Below are 17,625 nucleotides of genomic sequence, written 5' to 3'. Positions count from 1 at the left end.
ATTATCTTCTTTCCTATTATGTTATGTTTATTATGTATTTTGTTTTTTCAAAACTAAGTACGTAATTTTATAATTGTTTTCTAAAAAAAAAGTATTTTATAATGGGGAGTATTACTTTATACGTAGTATTATGCATGTTGAAAGTGCTCAGTATTGATTTTAAAAAAAAATCATAGCATATAATAAGTGCAATAATATTTTTCTAATAATAATGGAATTTGCAAAATTGTCTATTTTTTAATGAAATATTTTTAAACCTATCCATCTTGTAACAAAGTATTGAAAAAATTGAGCCGAAGGTGAAGAAAACTGAGATGGGCTCAATAGGCCTTGGCCCTCTATGGGCTGTTGCGCCACTGAATTTAGTTTTAATTAGTTTAATTTCCAAAATATTTTTTTTTAATTTTTTTTACATTAAATAATATTTATCTTTGGAACAAAATTGTTAATTTATTATTGAAATAAAAAATTATCAATTTTAATCACGTTAGGGAAAAAAAGAGAAATCTAAAGAACTCTGTTTTGTCCAACTTTATTCCACCTTTTCATGTATTTTCAAATTAAATTTGAACATTTTAAAAGTTACATAATTTAGTAACAGCTATTAACCGTTTAAATACCAGTGGTCTATTTTTGGAACGCATGTCTTTTTTACAATGTCAAGGACTGATAACTCAAATCTTTAATTTGTAACGTCTACAATTGGAAAAACTTAATATTCATATAAACCAAAATGTATTAATTATAGAAAATTTTACATCATGTGATGTATGTCTTGTTCTGAAATCAAATAGCTGTTGCATTTTTTAACAAAATTGGTAGCTAACTGAAGAAAATTTCCATTTAGTTTATATGCAAATGTGATCTCCTACCATTGTGCTTTTTCCATTAGTGTGAAATAAATCTCCGGCAGGTAAACGGTTAATAATGTTTGTTATGCATTTTGCTTAACATTTACAGGCCTAGTATTGTTAGTAGGCGATTATTATTATTATTTGTAAATGATTGAATAGAATTTTGTTTCAGAAACAGGTAATTATATAAATTTTCTTTCGCAATAAATATATATTTATATACATAAAAACTGTGTATTGAATTTATAGAATAATATGTTAAGAGATCAAAATCTAGAAGCTGTTGAAGTGTTAATAATAGAAATGTAGACAATTTCTGACAAATTCCACCATTTTTATGCAAATATATTTGTTTACACACATCTTGGATTGTGATAGATAGGCTTGTACATATTCTTATAAGGATTGATTTTTATAAAGCGATATTTAAAATTTTTGTGCAATGTCTTATAACAATATACATGGTAAGAATGCGATTACATGAATATTTTATCAGACTAGTCATTAGAAGTTGTTTAATCTTTAAAAAAAAATTAAGATGTCATTTTACGGGATTTTGAAACTAACTTTATTTCTGAGAATTTATATGGTTATATTTATCGTGTAAAAATTGTTGAATCTCTTCTTATTGTCATGTTTTACTATTTACAAATTATCTGAAAATGTTATCACTATTTTTGGAAATAAATATTTATTTCTGGATATATTTGTTTTACTACTTCTTTTTTATTTTTGTTTTAAAAAAAACTTTAAAATATTTTATTTTAAAAGTTCATATTTATCAAGGTTTGATTTAAATTAGAGTTTCTTAAACTGTGGGTCCTTACACCAATTAGGGCCGCAGGCTCTTCAGAAGGGGTCGCTAAAAATTTTAGGAATTCTTTATTTCTTTAACACGTTGAATACCATAGGGTTCACCGGTGACCGGCACAGAGTTTGTTCGTAGCGACACCGGGGTCACCGCTGACCTGCGAAGCCAAGATTATTAGAAACATATGATTCGAGCAAATTTTTAATGCTTTTAATTATCTATATATATATATTTCTCTTACACGGCGACAAAAAAAAAGCCTCATTACAACTCCCCGAATGGCAACGCTAGAAAATCGACCTATGATTGCCGCTAAAAATGTCACATGCCAAATCAAGCTGAGGTGGCTCAACATATAGCGCTTTTAAAAACGGTAACTGAAATAACCAGAGAGAGCATCCTCATCAAATATGATCTCCGAAATTCACCCTATCAGCTGCAGCAATCTCATACAATTAAGCTAGGCAGAAGTGAGTAGTCTTTGTCGATAGATCTCTATTTTAGTATTTTGTCGAAAGCGCTTTTTTTTTCTCACGAATTTATATATTATTTGACGATTTTTGATTTATATCACGAATTTATTTGTTTTATTATTGTTATTAGTTATTCATTGAAAAATGAGTCTCAGTCGTGCTGTTACGCATTAAGATTTTATACTATAGCGCATTTCTAATAGGTTTAACGAATTACATGTCATTTATTTGAATTCAAATTTATTTTAATGACTTAGTATTTACTAAAAAGATGTAATTTTTTTAAAAAAGAAGTTGTTATATGGATTTGAATGATTGTTTTGAATTCTTAGAATTTTGTGCATTTGCCATGTATCTAATTTAGTAGAGAGCGAAGCAAACCATATAAGATTGCGTAGCAATTTTCGTGGGTTAGCGAGCAGTTGGCGCAGCCCACTAGTTTTATATTATTTTCGTTGATAAAATGGTTTGAAGAAATTAATGCAATACATACTGAGAAAATTGTTTTGGCCAGACGGGCAAGTCAGGTAAAATTAGCGTGGCATTCAACGTGTTAACTTATTATAATAATTTTACAATTAACAAATATTTTTACGCAAAATATCCGAAAATAGATGAAGATAAGAATACACAGGCTATGAAAAATGTTTCGACTCAGTTTTATTATTCTATAATATTTTCAAATTTGTTATGTGATTAAATTTTCGTCGTCTTAAAATTAAAAAAATAATGTTAATGATATCAAATTGTAATAGTATATAGCGGTACAAGTGAGTAACCTGACAGTTTCACGCGTTTGCCGGATTTGCGAAATACTTATGGGGTCCCCACACCAAAAAGTTTAAGAAACCCTGGTTTATCTAATAAAACACGCCTTAAAAAGAACATTTATCATAACAAATATTTACAAAATTTTATTAATATTTTTTATACTTTAAAAATAAATTCCTTATTAAACAAACAGTATCATCTTTACTCAAGTGTGAATTCTGATCTAGGTAATAAATATATACCTCATATTGCGACTTCTTTTTTTAAAAAAAAGTATAAATTTTCAAGTAATTTACATAAACTCTTAAAGCGTTTTTCATATGCATATCTTATCTTTCAGTTCAGCTGTTAAAATCCATCAGAACGTATGATAGATTTCCCATCGTCTAGTGAATAAAGACTAAGAGCTTTAAATACTTAAATCAGTTGTAGTTGTCGAAGTTGAACTTAGAACTATGCGAGTTTACGGGACATTGATTTTTATTGGTTGCGTTGCAACGGTAAGAAATGCATAATGATTTTTTAAATAATATTCGTATAGTTAGTTTATATTCACTAGTATTATAAGTGCTTAATTATTTTTCGTATTAAATAGTTAGTTTTTGCTTTTATAGAAATCATTTGAGAAACACGTTAAAATTTATTAAAAACTGTTTATGTAATGACTTGGAAATTTCTAAAAATCATTAAATTCGGATGCAATTATTATACTTACTGGTCTTGATCAGTTTCCAAAAATTTCATATGATTATAGTTTAAAAATGTGGATCTTAGAATATTCCTGGAAAACATTAAAAGCTCTATTAAGTATAATCAGCTCTATTAAGTATAATCAATATTTATAGTAAAGTTGTTTTAAAACATTATGTGTGCAGTGCGCAAGATAAAGAATCAGCACTCGGAATAACTTTTGATCTAATAATTGGATTTTAACATGCCATGACTAAATCTTAATGACTCCAGAGCCTAGCCTTAAATATGCTTATTAATTAGTGCAGACGATATTTTAAGTTACCAAATCGGGGGCAAAACTTACTCCATTTATATAAACAAACTTTTTTTCCACGGATTCGAAACCTTGCTGGTAGCTGTAGTCTGGAAAACTATTAGTCCCACTAATTTAAACAGAAGAGGGGTAAAAAGTGGAAGCAATATCGAGGGAGAAACCTTTCATGATAAATTCTGTTTCAAAATTTAAAGTTTAAGCCATAAAATTTGAAACACTGGAGAAAAAAAATTAAATATCAGAATATGATCAAATCAATCCAGAATTACTTCTCCAATGCGTAATCCTGCCATAATATGTTTGCATTTTGATAATTTGAGATAAAAAAAAATAAAAAAAAGTTTACAGCGTTTAGGACTCCATGGTTTATTCTAGGATTATCGAAACTCGTCTTTCTATATAATTAGAATAAAAAGGTTTTCAGTATTTAAAACTCCATGGTTTATTCTAAGTTTATCTAAACTCGTTTGTCTACATAATTTGAAAAAAAAAAAAAGAAAGTTTTCAGCGTTTAAAACTCCACGGTTTATTTTAGGTTTACCTAAACTCGTTTTTTTAATTTTTTTTATTTTTAAAAGTTTAAAAACAAAAAGCTTTCAGCGTATAAAAATTCATGGTTTATTCTATGAATACCTAAAATCATTTTTCTCTGAACTTTAAACTATTGGTGGAGATGGAAAAGAATTTGCCATGAAGGAATATGTCTGCGGTATAGCGTCTTCATAACGCTGGTAACTCGTCTCTTCCTGTCCAAAATATGTCGAGTGATGACGAGTTAACTCGTCGTTGCGCTTTCAATGTCGAGTTAACTCGCCATCGGCCAACATCGTTTGAGCATGAAATCATTATTTAGAATGTTTTACTTAACTTTATAGTGACTTACAAAATAATAGCCGGTGGCATGACATTGTTTCCGTGAAAAATTGACGGTTAACAAAGTGTTCGTGTTAATTTTATTTTTTGCGTATTTCATCGTATCTTTGAAACTATTTAAGTGAAAGAGGTTTGATCATAAGTATAAAACTCGTTTGTCTAAAGATAATTCAATTTGCATTTAAAAAAAAATATTATTCAGCAAGCAATTAATTTTCAAAATAACTAATTTCAAGAATAAAGAATTACGTTTCTCTGATAACTATTCTCAGCGTTTATAACAGTTCCTTTTTGAAACCACAATTTAGCTTAATTTATTAATTTTCAACATATGCATACACCAAGAACAAATTCATAATGTTAAATACTTCGTTCTTCACATTAAATTTTTTTTAAAAAAAAATAGCTTTATCTTTATTTTAAAGTTAGCATAATAACACAGCTGCTATTGAACTTTTTTTTTTTTTATAATGCAAGAATTCCGCAAAAAGAAGATCAATCCTCTAGGGGTCCCTTACCGAAAAGAACTGGGTACCTCCATCTTAAGTTATTATAGTGCAAGTTATAACATAAGTTATAATGTAGTTTAGCAAAGTTATTACTGTATTTCTGTTACGTAAGTTAAATGCAAAACGCCAAAAAGAAAGGTTGATCAATGATTTATTTTTTTCTTTTTATTAATTTTTTATAATTTTTCTCTTAAATATGTCTATGATGAATGCAAAGAAATTCTTTAAAATTTAAAAAAATATTTTTTTAAAGCGCTAATTCTGTTTTATTATTATTAAATTTTCATTTTTAAAAAGAAAAAAGAAAAGAAAACTGATGTCGCATGTTTGCAACAGTTACTTATGTCTGTTAGGTCAAGTTTAGCCTCTATGATTATTCCTCTATAAATTATGCCTCTGTAAAATTGGCGCAAAACGTCAATATCAATAAAAGCCACAGTTATAAGAAAAATTAAAAGCGTTTACGGTCTAATATTTTAAAACTTACTCTAATGCTGCATTATCTGGGCACATAAAAATGTGCAAAAAAATCGAATTAAGACATTGTTTTTGCTAATTTTTATCTAAGTAAAATAATGTCTCAAAACTAGCGATTTTCAAAAAAGTTTAACTACTTTTAAAATATTTTAGTCATTTGTCCGTTCTAAAAGCCCAGATAATACTTCACAGATAATTTTATATATAGTATAAAATTATAGCTTTGCTTTAAGTGCAAGGCACTTAAAAGTTTAACTACTTTTAAAATATTTTAGTCATTTGTCTGTTCTAAAAGCCCAGATAATACTTCACAGATAATTTTATATATAGTATAAAATTATAGCTTTGCTTTAAGTGCAAGGCACTTAAACTGTGGCTTTGTTTATTTTACTTAGTGAAAGAACTTCGAAAAACAATGTTAAAAGCTCAGAGGAGTTGTCGCCTGTTATTACCCCTCTATAATCTTTGCTATTACTGCTCTAAGATTAAATGAGGTACATACAGAACACATTGAAATCAAGGAAAAACTATTGTTTTTTTTTTTCAGGCTCTTGCGTACACATCTTGTACCAAACAATCTGATTGTGAAGAAGATGAATGCTGTTTAGACAACCTATTTTTTAAACGTCCTTGGTGCACTCCAAGATACGCTGCAGGTAAGCATTTTTTTTTTCTTTTTAATTTTTATGAACGACGAGTCATTCAAACAGATTGAAATTCGAAAGCAAAATATAATAACGCTTTTAAATGCTCTTCTAAATAATTGATTTTTTTTGTTAGCAATTTTTCGTGAAGCGAAAAAAAAATTCTTCTCACATAAAATGCATTTAAATTAAATCTAGTCTACTTTAACATTAAGCATCCATGATTCTCTTTAAAAATTATTTCATCGTGGCCTCTGCTGTTTCAGAAATACTTAACCGCGCTTTCCACTCACAATTCACAAAAACTATTGAATGAAAAAGTATATACGTTTAGAAAAATGTTTAAGAACCATTCTGACATGAAATATTCATGATACGGACATAAGTTTTTGATTTAAACTCGTATATCTGGTGTCAAAGTTAGAGGTTTTTTGTTTTCGTGACTCTTAAAGTAGTTATTATTCTATTTGTGCGTAACAGCCTCTTAAATAGACGGTTCCATTTTTTAAGGGTATAAAAGTGTTTTGTTATAGGGATTTGTTTCATAAAAACCATATATTTTTAATCATAATACTTAAATTAACAATCGAAATAATTATATTTGGGTCAAAATTCAAAACACTAGGTTTCTTGAAAGCTAAAATGAAAAAAAAATTCCATTTGGTACAAGCAGGTAATATTTTTATGCATATACCTCTTTTTGCAGCTTGGAAAACTATTGATAGTAGATTTTAGATTTTTTTCTTCACTTTTTTACTTCTTTGTTTGAAAATATGCGAGTCTACTTTTTTAAATTTCGTACTAGTTTTGGAATTTTCCAATGTAAAGGAAAGATTGATTGCAGTAAGTGTTTTAGCTTTTTGCAGAAACGAAAAAGACACTTTTGGACTCCAATGTAATATGTGCGTACCGTTTTTCTTTTACTACACAGCCTCTGAAATTTAGAGATGTAATGAAAAATTCATTAATTAAATTGATCACATTGGAAAAATATTCCTGACTTAGAGACTTAAATTACACAGCTATATTCGGCGTTCCTACAATATCAAACTCCTATATACGACATTTTATTTAGATGTCTATCACAAAGCTCTCCCTAATATTTCTGATGAATAAAAAAACACGAATTATTATCGATTTGAATTTAGCCAAATTAGAAACAAGTTAAGTTTTTTTTTAAATAATTAATCATTTTACCGATATTTAAGAACAAAAAGAAATTTTTTCAATTTTTTTTTGTTTATGCCAGAAATTTGACAATTTTTTAATTCCAACCCCGCTAAAATTAGACGCCCATCGTTACATATTTTTTTAATTTTTTATTATTTCTTAAAAATGTTGTATGTGGCCATGAGCCATTTTTAAAAACGTCTCGACGCACAGTTATGATTATTGTTTAATTTCGTCCCAGTCAAAATAAGACGTCTTAAATGCTCATTGTTACACATTTATTATCATTATTTAAAAATGTCTCATGTGACTTTCAACCATTTTTAAAAACGTCTCGACGGGCAACTATGATAACTGTTTAATTTCTTCCCACGTTAAAATAAGATGTCTGAAGCGCCCATTGTTACACATTTATTATTATTATTTAAAAATGTCATAAGTGACTTTTAACGGTTTTTAGAAAGGTCACGACGGGCAATTGTGATAATTGTTTAATTTCGCCCCCTTTAAAATAAGATGTCTGAAGCCCATTGTTACACATTTATTGTTATTATTATTTAAAAATGTCATTTGTGAATTTCAACCATTTTTAAAATCGGCTAGATGGGTCACTATGATAATTGTTTAATTTCATCCCCGTTAAAATAAGATGTCTGAAGCCCATTGTTACACATTTATTGTTAGTATTATTTAAAAATATCATTTGTGAATTTCAACCATTTTTAAAATCGTCTAGATAGGCCACTATGATAATTGTTTAATTTCATCCCCGTTATAATAAGACGTCTGAAACGCCCATTGTTTTCACATTTATTATTATTATTATTTAAAAATGTCATTTGTGAATTTCAACCATTTTTAAAATTGTCTAGATGGGTTACTATGATAATTGTTTAATTTCATCCCCGTTAAAATAAGACGTATGAAACGCTCGTTGTTACACATTTATTAATTACAAATTTCGTATATGACTTTTAATTATTTTCAGAAAAATCTCGACGTGTCACAGGTTGAAAACTCCTTACTTTATTTCATTTTTACACAATGGCTTAATTTTGATCTATTGATTAATTATACTTTCCACATTCTGAACTCTTCTAGAATGAATTACTATAATATCGTTCTTGAAATGTTTTCTTTCGTACATTATTTAGGTAGTCGATGTCCAACTGCATCAATTTATAAAGAGGAAACTGACTTGTTTTATTTTTCTTGCCCATGCGTCAAAATGTATGAATGTCTTGGCAAAGGAACGACAGAGGATGGAGTAAGTATAAGAAAGAATAGCACATTTATATTGTGGCGTTAACTACCACTATAAATATTAAATACTAATTCACTAGTATATAACACATGTTAACTTGTTACTACCTAGAGGAATGCTTTGATAGACGAAGGTTGACATAGTCGATAATTAAATCCCTTCAAAATGGTTATGACAGACAGGAAAATTATCATAAGTAAAAAACTAATATAAATAAGAATTTAGGAAGTATACAATTTTAGTATGGAACAAAAAGTAACTATTGCCATTATTGTAAAGAATATAACTATCGTCACTTTTTCGTGGAAATATATTTCGTCAAAATTAAATAAATATTTATCCGTTCTATTGTTGTTGACGTATGCCTATTTAGGCAAAGGGGATGCGAGAGTTATTGTTTTCCAGTCGCGCCATCTAAGGCCAAGAATTCGACTTCTGCCACACCATACGTCACACCCGTTTATAGGGCGGAACCATTCATACATCCATCCACAGATCGTTATTTTGACCTGAATCAGAGAACGATCGATCTCCAATCCAGTACCCCCAGAGGTATTGATTTGTTATGGGAACATGGAGGACTTTTGCGACTCGACAGATTTAACGTGCATCAGTCACTTTACTACACGGGGAGTCTTCGGCCGGCGGGGTTCGAACCCACGAACTCTCGGACATGNCTTCGTATATTATTGGTTTAAGTTGTCGAAATTTAATATTTCAATTGTAAGGCTCGCATTAGCATACATTTATAAGAGATATGCATTTTTTAATAGTTTTTTTAATATGGCTCTTATTTGAAGACGAAAAAGCATAGATTTTCTTACAAAATGACTGATAACTAAAAAACTAATCCAAATTTTTGAAAAAGAAAAAAAATACTTCTTCATTATGTCAAAACACAATTTTGTGTCAAGTTTCGTGCCTGGGCGAGGCTTCTGGGGCGATATATTGTGATTACAGACAGACACACAGCCGCTTTTATTATTATGTATAGATTTATAAACGTCCTATGTGACTTTCAACCTTTTCTAACAACGTCTCGACGGGGAATTATGATTAATTTCGTCTCCGTTTGAAGCGCCCACTATTACACATTTATTGTTATTATTTGTATTTAAAAATGTCATTTGCGAATTTCAACCATTTTTAAAATCGTCTAGATGGGCCACTATGATAATTGTTTAATTTCATCCCCGTTAAAATAAGACGTCTGAAACGCTCATTGTTACACATTAATAAATTTCGTGTATGACTTCTAATTATTTTCAGAAAAATCTCGACGGGTCACAGGTTGAAAACTCCTTACTTTAATTCATCTTTACACAATGGCTTAATTTTGATCTGTTGATTAATTATAATTTCTACATTCTGAACTCCTCTAGAATTAATCACTGTAATATCGTTATTGAAATGTTTTCTTTCGTACATTTAGGTAGTCGATGTCCAACTGCATCAATTTATAAAGAGGAAACTGACTTGTTTTATTTTTCTTGCCCATGCGTCAAAATGTATGAATGTCTTGGCAAAGAAACGACAGAGGATGGAGTAAGTATAAGAAAGAATAACACATTTATATTGTGGCGTTAACTACCACTTTAAATATTAAATACCAATTCACTAGTATATAAGACATGTTAACTTGATTCTATCTAGAGAGGTACGTATTGATAGATGAAGGTTGACATAGTCGATAATTAAATCCCTTCAATATGTTTATGACAGACAGGAAAATAATCATAAGTAATAGTCTAATATAAATAAGAATTTTGGAAGTATACAATTTCAGTATGGAACAAAAAGTAACTATTGCCATTTTTATTGTAAAGAATATAACTATCGTCACTTTTTCGTGGAAACATATTTCGTCAAAATTAAATAAATATTTCTCCGTTCTATTGTTGTTGACGTATGCCTATTTAGGCAGAGGGGGTGCGAGAGTTATTGTTTTCCAGTGGCGCCATCTATGGCCAAGAATTCGACTTCTGCCACACCATACGTCACACCCGTTTATAGGGCGGACCCATTCATCCACAGATCGTAATTTTGACCTGAATCAGAGAACTATCGATCTCCAATCCAGTACCCCCAGAGGTGTTGATTTGTTATGGGAACATGGAGGACTTTTGCGACTCGACAGATTTAACGTGCATCAGTCACTTTACTACACGGGGAGTCTTCGGCCGGCGGGGTTCGAACCCACAAACTCTCGGACATGGGCCCAGCGCCCTACCGACCAGGCTATCCCGGCACACACAGCAGTTTCTTATTGATTAGAATGAGTACTTTGATGAATTACTTACTCAGCAATTGGATACCTGAAAATAACGACATCGCAGGTAAGTCGTGGCATTTGTCGATTCACAAGCCAATCAGGTTCGACACACACAAGTGACATCGCTTACAGGTAAACAATTAAATCCGATTTAAATCACATGGTTAGGCGTAATCATTTCATTTCTTCTTGAGTTGCAAGTCCAAGTACCAAAAGAAAAAGCAACTCGTAGTGCCTTAAGTATCTAACTTTTCTAAAATTCACTCAATCGTGGGCACTATATAGGTAAGTTAATGTCACTATAACAACACAAAAAGGTCAAATAGACCAAAAAGGTATATTAAACCCGTACCCAAAGCGGTATTTGAACATGAAACAACAATAACATGTTATTTTTTCAGTAGAGTTGATAAATGTAACTGTGATGTATTAAGGCAAATAATGATGTGATCTATTTATAATGGAGCTAAAAAGAATAACGACAGCAATGCATGGCTGGTTATTTTTATAGCTCTTACAAAATTTAAATTGTATTTTAAAAGGTAATTCTATATTTAAAAGCTCAAGTTTCAGTTTCTTATGAGAAAACGGTAACTTTAAATTAAATTTTCTTCAAAAAGCATGTTTTTTTACTCTTTGACTTAGTAAGTTAAATTTTTTACTATCGGGATAAATGTGGGGTATTTCGTGGTTTTCTTTTCAACGTAACACAAATATGAGTCAGTTTTACTGAAAAAGTTACTTGCGAAGATGAGTTTGCCTTAAACGTTCATCAAGACGTACTTTATTTCTAAGATCCGGAATTAACATATGAGCTAATCCCCTGTGTTCTTTTCAACGTTATTAATAATATTGAAATTCCATCCTACTATTTTATTTTTATTACCTTCGTTGAACGACCCATGCACTTTTGGGTTTAAGATCACTATTGTTCTACTCCGTCACCTTGTAATTTTGAACCCTATCCAGAAGACAAGGGAACTCCAAGATCAAATAGTGGGAGAAATTTGCCTTTATGGAGGACTTTTTGATGGAACTAACCCTCATTTCCGTTACATGGAGAGGAAAACTACGAGAACCTCCGTGGTTAGCCTGACGGCTAACCACGAGAACATCCCACGGCTAGCCTGACGACATTGTGATCGGTGCGAACCGGATGCGGAATTCGCATTGATCAGCCATCGCTGGGGTACGAATCTGGTTCACCTCATTGGAAGACAAGCGGTCTATTCCCTGAGCCGCTACTGCTCCCATCCGACTATTGAAAAATTTAAAAGCTTGTATTCATCTAGTTCCCATTGCTCATAAGTTACATTAAGTGGCATAAATAACACCTACCGCAATACCCACGGTACGTGGGGAGCGTACGATTCAGAAATAGTACACTATTACAGAAGTGTACAATTTGCTGCAAACGGTTGCCTGAACATAATAAAAAAAATATTAATTTTTTTTTTTTGAGAAAATAAAAAACGTCGAAAATTTTGAATTGCGCATTTTTTAACGAGCCAAATCTAAATCAAACCTGTTTTTCGATCGTTTTTTTTTCTTTCCCGGTGGTTATCGCAACGAAGTCTTAAAAATCTCAATATTTTAATTTCGAGAAAATTATGATGCGAAATTTCGAGTTTTATTAATCAAGCTCTTTATTTGTGTCCTGTTAATAGTTAAATCCTGTTAAAACTTTTCAATCGTGTTTTAGGAGGTTATTATCGGATTTTCACGTGTTTTTTTAAAAATCCCGTTTTTTTTTAATGCATACATTATAACCACTCGCGAGTTTCGAATTGCGCAAATGGTAATCACTTTTGCCTTGCTTTATTTGTTCCAATATGTTGATTATTGTACTGTTTTTTAAGTACATTCTTTCTCTAAGCACTCTCTTTCTCTAGGTATTATTTCTGTATCGTTTCTTAAAGTACTAATATCTAAGTTTAACTTACTTATTATATTTAGTTTGACTTATACTTTAGTTTGACTTTGACTCGTTTTTATAAGTATCGTAACTTTTCTCTAAGTATTTTTTTCTATTGTTTTTTCATCACTTATTGTAAAGCATTTCCACATGATTTTGTAAATCCCGATATTTTTAATGTGTATAAATACGGCACTCGAATCTCGCATTTAAATGTGCCCTTTATTTGTGCCTCAAATAAAAGGCACACAAATCTAAGAGGCATTGCAAATCTATTAAGAGTTTTTCTCATCGTTTTTTCCAACAGTTATTGCTACGCTTTATCAAGAGATTTCGAAAATCTTGATATTTTTAATCTGGTATTATAACGATTTTTGTATCAGGTATTTTAATCATTACTTTTGACGTGCTTTATTTGTGCCGATTTCATCATCGTCCAAGTTACCAAATCAAATAAATATTAAGTCCATCATTAAGAGCTGTTTCTGTAACTAAATCTTTCATCTATCACATTATGCCAGATTAGATTTTAACGAATTTCTTCCATAGTTTGTCTAATGAACTCCTCTAGCCATTTGTCTGAACCCGTGGTGGTCACCATGGTAACGAGGTAAAACTATTTCAAGTAGGGGTGTGGGGTCGACGAGAAAAGGCTAATCTTCTTCTCTGGTCTCTTATGTTTGTCCTTGAGTGAAGAGAAGCTACCCTCGCTATTCTTGTTCCCATAGAAACAGACTTTGTGTAAGGGGGAGTTCTTACTGTAGACAAACTATACATATATTTTTCAATACGATTTAGAGAGCCGCGATGGCTCAGGGGATAGAGCGTTCGCCTTCCAATGCGGCAAACCGGGTTCAAATCTCAGTCGATATGAATTCCGCATCCGGCTTGCACCAACCACAGTTCTGACGTGAAATATCCTCAATGGTAGACGGATCATGGGTTAAAGTCCTCTTGCCGTCAGGCTAATCGTCGAAGGTTCTCGTGGTCTTCCTCTCCATGTAGCGCAAATGTGGGTTTGTCCTATAAAAAAAAGTCTTCTACGAAGGCAAATTTCTCCCAATACTCGATCCAGGAGTTCCCTTGTCTTCAGCATTGGGTACAAAATTGCAAGGTTACGGTGTTGAACATTAGTAGACGTAAACCCATAAAATTGGGTCGACTGTTCAACGACATTTATAAAAACGTAAATTAATTTTGCTTAGAGTTAATTGTAAAATATTTGTTCGGTAGATATTTCTACGACTTTTATTTGGTTTTGTATAGCTACTGTTGATATCCGAAACCGACGAGGTACAAGTTTCAATGTTTGCCCGAGCCCGGCAAAGGTTTTGAGCACGGTACAGTAGGCGGGGAAAAAACGGACCTTCTTGAATAACTTTTGATCTAACGATTTGTTCGTCACTTTCCAGGACTGATGGTTCTGACTCTATGTAATGGTTCGATGGGGTGAACTCCAATCTGCTAATTAATAAGCGCAGTAAAAAAGTCGTGTTTTTAATATACGACTTCTCAGGAACTATTTGATCGATTGTTACGGATCGATAACAATAAGGGGTCCAAACTTTCGATCGCTCTCCAGATCAAACTATTGAGACCAAATTTCCCAAATTGCGGCTACTTTTTATATTTTGAGGGTGAAAAATCCGTATCCATAAAAAAAATTTTTATTTTGAGAAAATGCATTTTTCTGTCTTAGTTCAAAACTTAAAATATTGTTTGCATTAATTAATTACCATATTTGAGATCACCCTTACAAACCATTTAGATTGATGGCTAGAACGTGAAGATCTGAGCGTTAGAGCAAAAGTTAGTCAGGGTGGTACGTTCTATTTTTGCGTACTGTACATCCTTGCTAAGAATTTCGATTTTTTGGTCGTTTGTGCTCTCGAGTCAAACTTATTAAATTCATAATGATAATATATCATTGCGTTTATACGAATATTTCTCTTTTTCAGGTTACTGTGGTGAGAGATGCTAAGTGTATCATGCCAACCATTTAGAGAGGATTAGACAGAAAATAACTCAGTGTAAAAAGTTGTCATTTATGAAGAATGAAAAATAAATTTGATGTTATTGTTGGGAGAGTTAAATTTTTTCTAAAAGTGCACGTGTTCATCACTAGAAATTACTCCACAATCTTTAGAGTCAGAGGTTCGAGCCCGAGCGTCAACTCTAACCCATCGTACTTGACATAATATTTCTTTCTATAGGGGTTGATAGTCATAATGCGTTTATCTGTCATTTCGTCATATTCTAGAGCAGAGATGGCGAACCAATGGCACGCGTGCCATTTATGGCACCCGACACAATATTTCGGGCACGCCACCGATCACATTTGTTATTACACAAATGGTATTACACCATGAAGCGTATGTAACAATTAAATTAAAACTCACAAAAAACACAAAAAATAATAAGCAATTATTAATAAAAAATTAACAATTAATGCTAAAAAAAAACAATTAATAACCATAAAAAACAAGCTGACATTAAATAACTAGCAAAAAAATTAACAGTCCTGCTTAATCTTACAACCTAATATAGGTTATTTGTCATCTAATCTGCAACAACAGAAGTCACACTGATGCTACTTTAAATTGAATTACGCGTATAACTGAGACATTGCAGAATGTTTTTTTTTTTCAATGTAAATAAAGAGTTTTGAGTTGATAGTATTAAGAATTATTATTTTCCCAATAATCACGAAGTCAAAATTATTTGACGGCACGTCTATGACCTCATCAAAATTTTTTTTAGAAAAAATGGCACGTTGGTGTATAAAGGTTCGCCACCCCTGTTCTAGAGTAATTTCAATGTATTTTTAAGCATTTTTGTACGCTCCATTTCGATAAACATGAAATAAATTAAGAAAGTACCTTTTAGTACAGAATTTTAGTGTAACCTTTAAAAAAATATTTATTATTTACAAAATTTTTTTTTTTTTACAAAACAAGAAGTATATTAAATTCGGAATTTCTTAAAACAGCTTTTTTTTCAGTGTGATTATTTTTAAAAATTTATTTATTGATTATATGTTGTAATCAAAAAAATCCATACATAGTTAGTTAGAGTTATTTCATAATATTTTTAATCATATTTGTTCCCACCATTTTCTAAAACATAAAGTAAATTAAATGTAAAAGTTTTTTAAACAGTTAGTTCTTATCTCATTTGTTAGATAGTGATATCAGAATATTTTTATGAACTTGCACAAAAAAGAGAGTCTTTCATACAAATACTACGTAATACTTGAGTATAACGCAATTTTATAGCATAATCGTTCAAACTACTTGTTGTTATTAGAAATTAATGACTTTCACAAACAAATATTCGCCCCCCCCCCACACGTAAAAGTGAATTGTATACATTTAAAGTATTCTATACTTAATATTCATTAAATAAAATTAAGTGAAATAAATTTTGCAGGATTCTTGCTTGTAACCTTTTAATTTAGGTAAAAAGTGGAAAATACTTACAATCAATGAATGAGAAATCAATCAATGAGATCAATCAATTAGAAAACACGATCAACGCTTTCAGATGTCATTTTTATTCTCACAAAATTCATTTTAACTGCAATAAAGTTAAAATTTTGCACGGCTACCAATAGCACCAAATATGAATGTTTTTATAATTGCTTATTGAACCGTGGTGATTCAGGGCATAGAGAGTTCGCCTTAAAATGAGGTGAACCGGGGTTCGATCCCGGTGTGATGGCTGATAGATACGAAATCCGCATCTGGCTTGCACCGACCACAGTGCTGACGTGAAATATTCTCAGTGGTAGACGGATCATGGGTTAGAGTCCCCTTGCCGTCAGGCTAACCGCGGAGGTTCTCGTGGTCTTCCTCACCATGTAATGCAAATGTGGCTTAGTTCCATCAAAAAGTCCTCCACGAAGGTAAATTTCTTCCAAATCTTCTGGATTGGGTTCAAAATTACAAGGCTGCGTAGTTGAACATTAGTAGTCGTAGGGTCGGCTTCTCAACGACGGTTATAAAATAAAATATCTATTGAGCCGTGGTTGTTCAGGAGATAGAGTGCTCACCTCCCAATGAGGTGAACCGGGTTCCAATCCCAGTGATGATTGGTTGATACGAATCCGCACCCAGTTCACAACGACCATAGTGCTGACGTAGAATATCCTCAGTGGTAGGCAGATCATGGGTTAAAGTTCCCTTGCCGTGGGAGGCTTTTGTGGTTTTCTTCTCCATGTAACGCAAATGTGGGTTAGTTCCAGCAAAATGTCCTCCCAGAAAACGAAATTTCTCCCAATACTCGATACAGGAGTGCCCTTGGCTTCTGGATTAGGTTCAAAATTACAAGGCTACGGAGTTGAAGATTAGTAGTAGCACACTCAAAATTTGGGTCGGCAGTTCAACGACAGTTATAAAAAATAAAATAAAATTACACGGCAGTATTCTCGTGATTTGCATTTACATTCAATGTATCTTAGAAAAGGCTAGCTCTTAAAGAGTGGTTTCANCACTGAAACCAAGTGTTTTTTCAATAGCCCATTGTGCAGCTCTAGTGCGACGTAAAGTAACAACAACAACAACTAAAATAGAGCTCTACCGACAAAG

At 31.6% G+C, this 17,625-nt stretch overlaps 1 protein-coding gene across 1 annotated transcript; it reads left to right on the top strand.

The window, feature by feature from the left end:
- Positions 1-3,262: 3,262 nt before the first annotated feature.
- LOC107437987 (toxin CSTX-20-like) lies at positions 3,263-15,120 on the top strand. Its single transcript, XM_016050143.2, has 4 exons — positions 3,263-3,409; positions 6,322-6,430; positions 8,743-8,855; positions 14,998-15,120. The coding sequence occupies exons 1-4, from the start codon at positions 3,365-3,367 to the stop codon at positions 15,040-15,042; spliced, it is 312 nt and encodes a 103-aa protein (XP_015905629.1). The 5' UTR covers positions 3,263-3,364; the 3' UTR covers positions 15,043-15,120.
- Positions 15,121-17,625: the final 2,505 nt, after the last annotated feature.

The sequence above is a fragment of the Parasteatoda tepidariorum genome, chromosome 10, assembly GCF_043381705.1.
Source record: "Parasteatoda tepidariorum isolate YZ-2023 chromosome 10, CAS_Ptep_4.0, whole genome shotgun sequence".
Taxonomy (NCBI): domain Eukaryota; kingdom Metazoa; phylum Arthropoda; class Arachnida; order Araneae; family Theridiidae; genus Parasteatoda; species Parasteatoda tepidariorum.
This window is presented reverse-complemented; position numbering and strand designations above follow the sequence as displayed.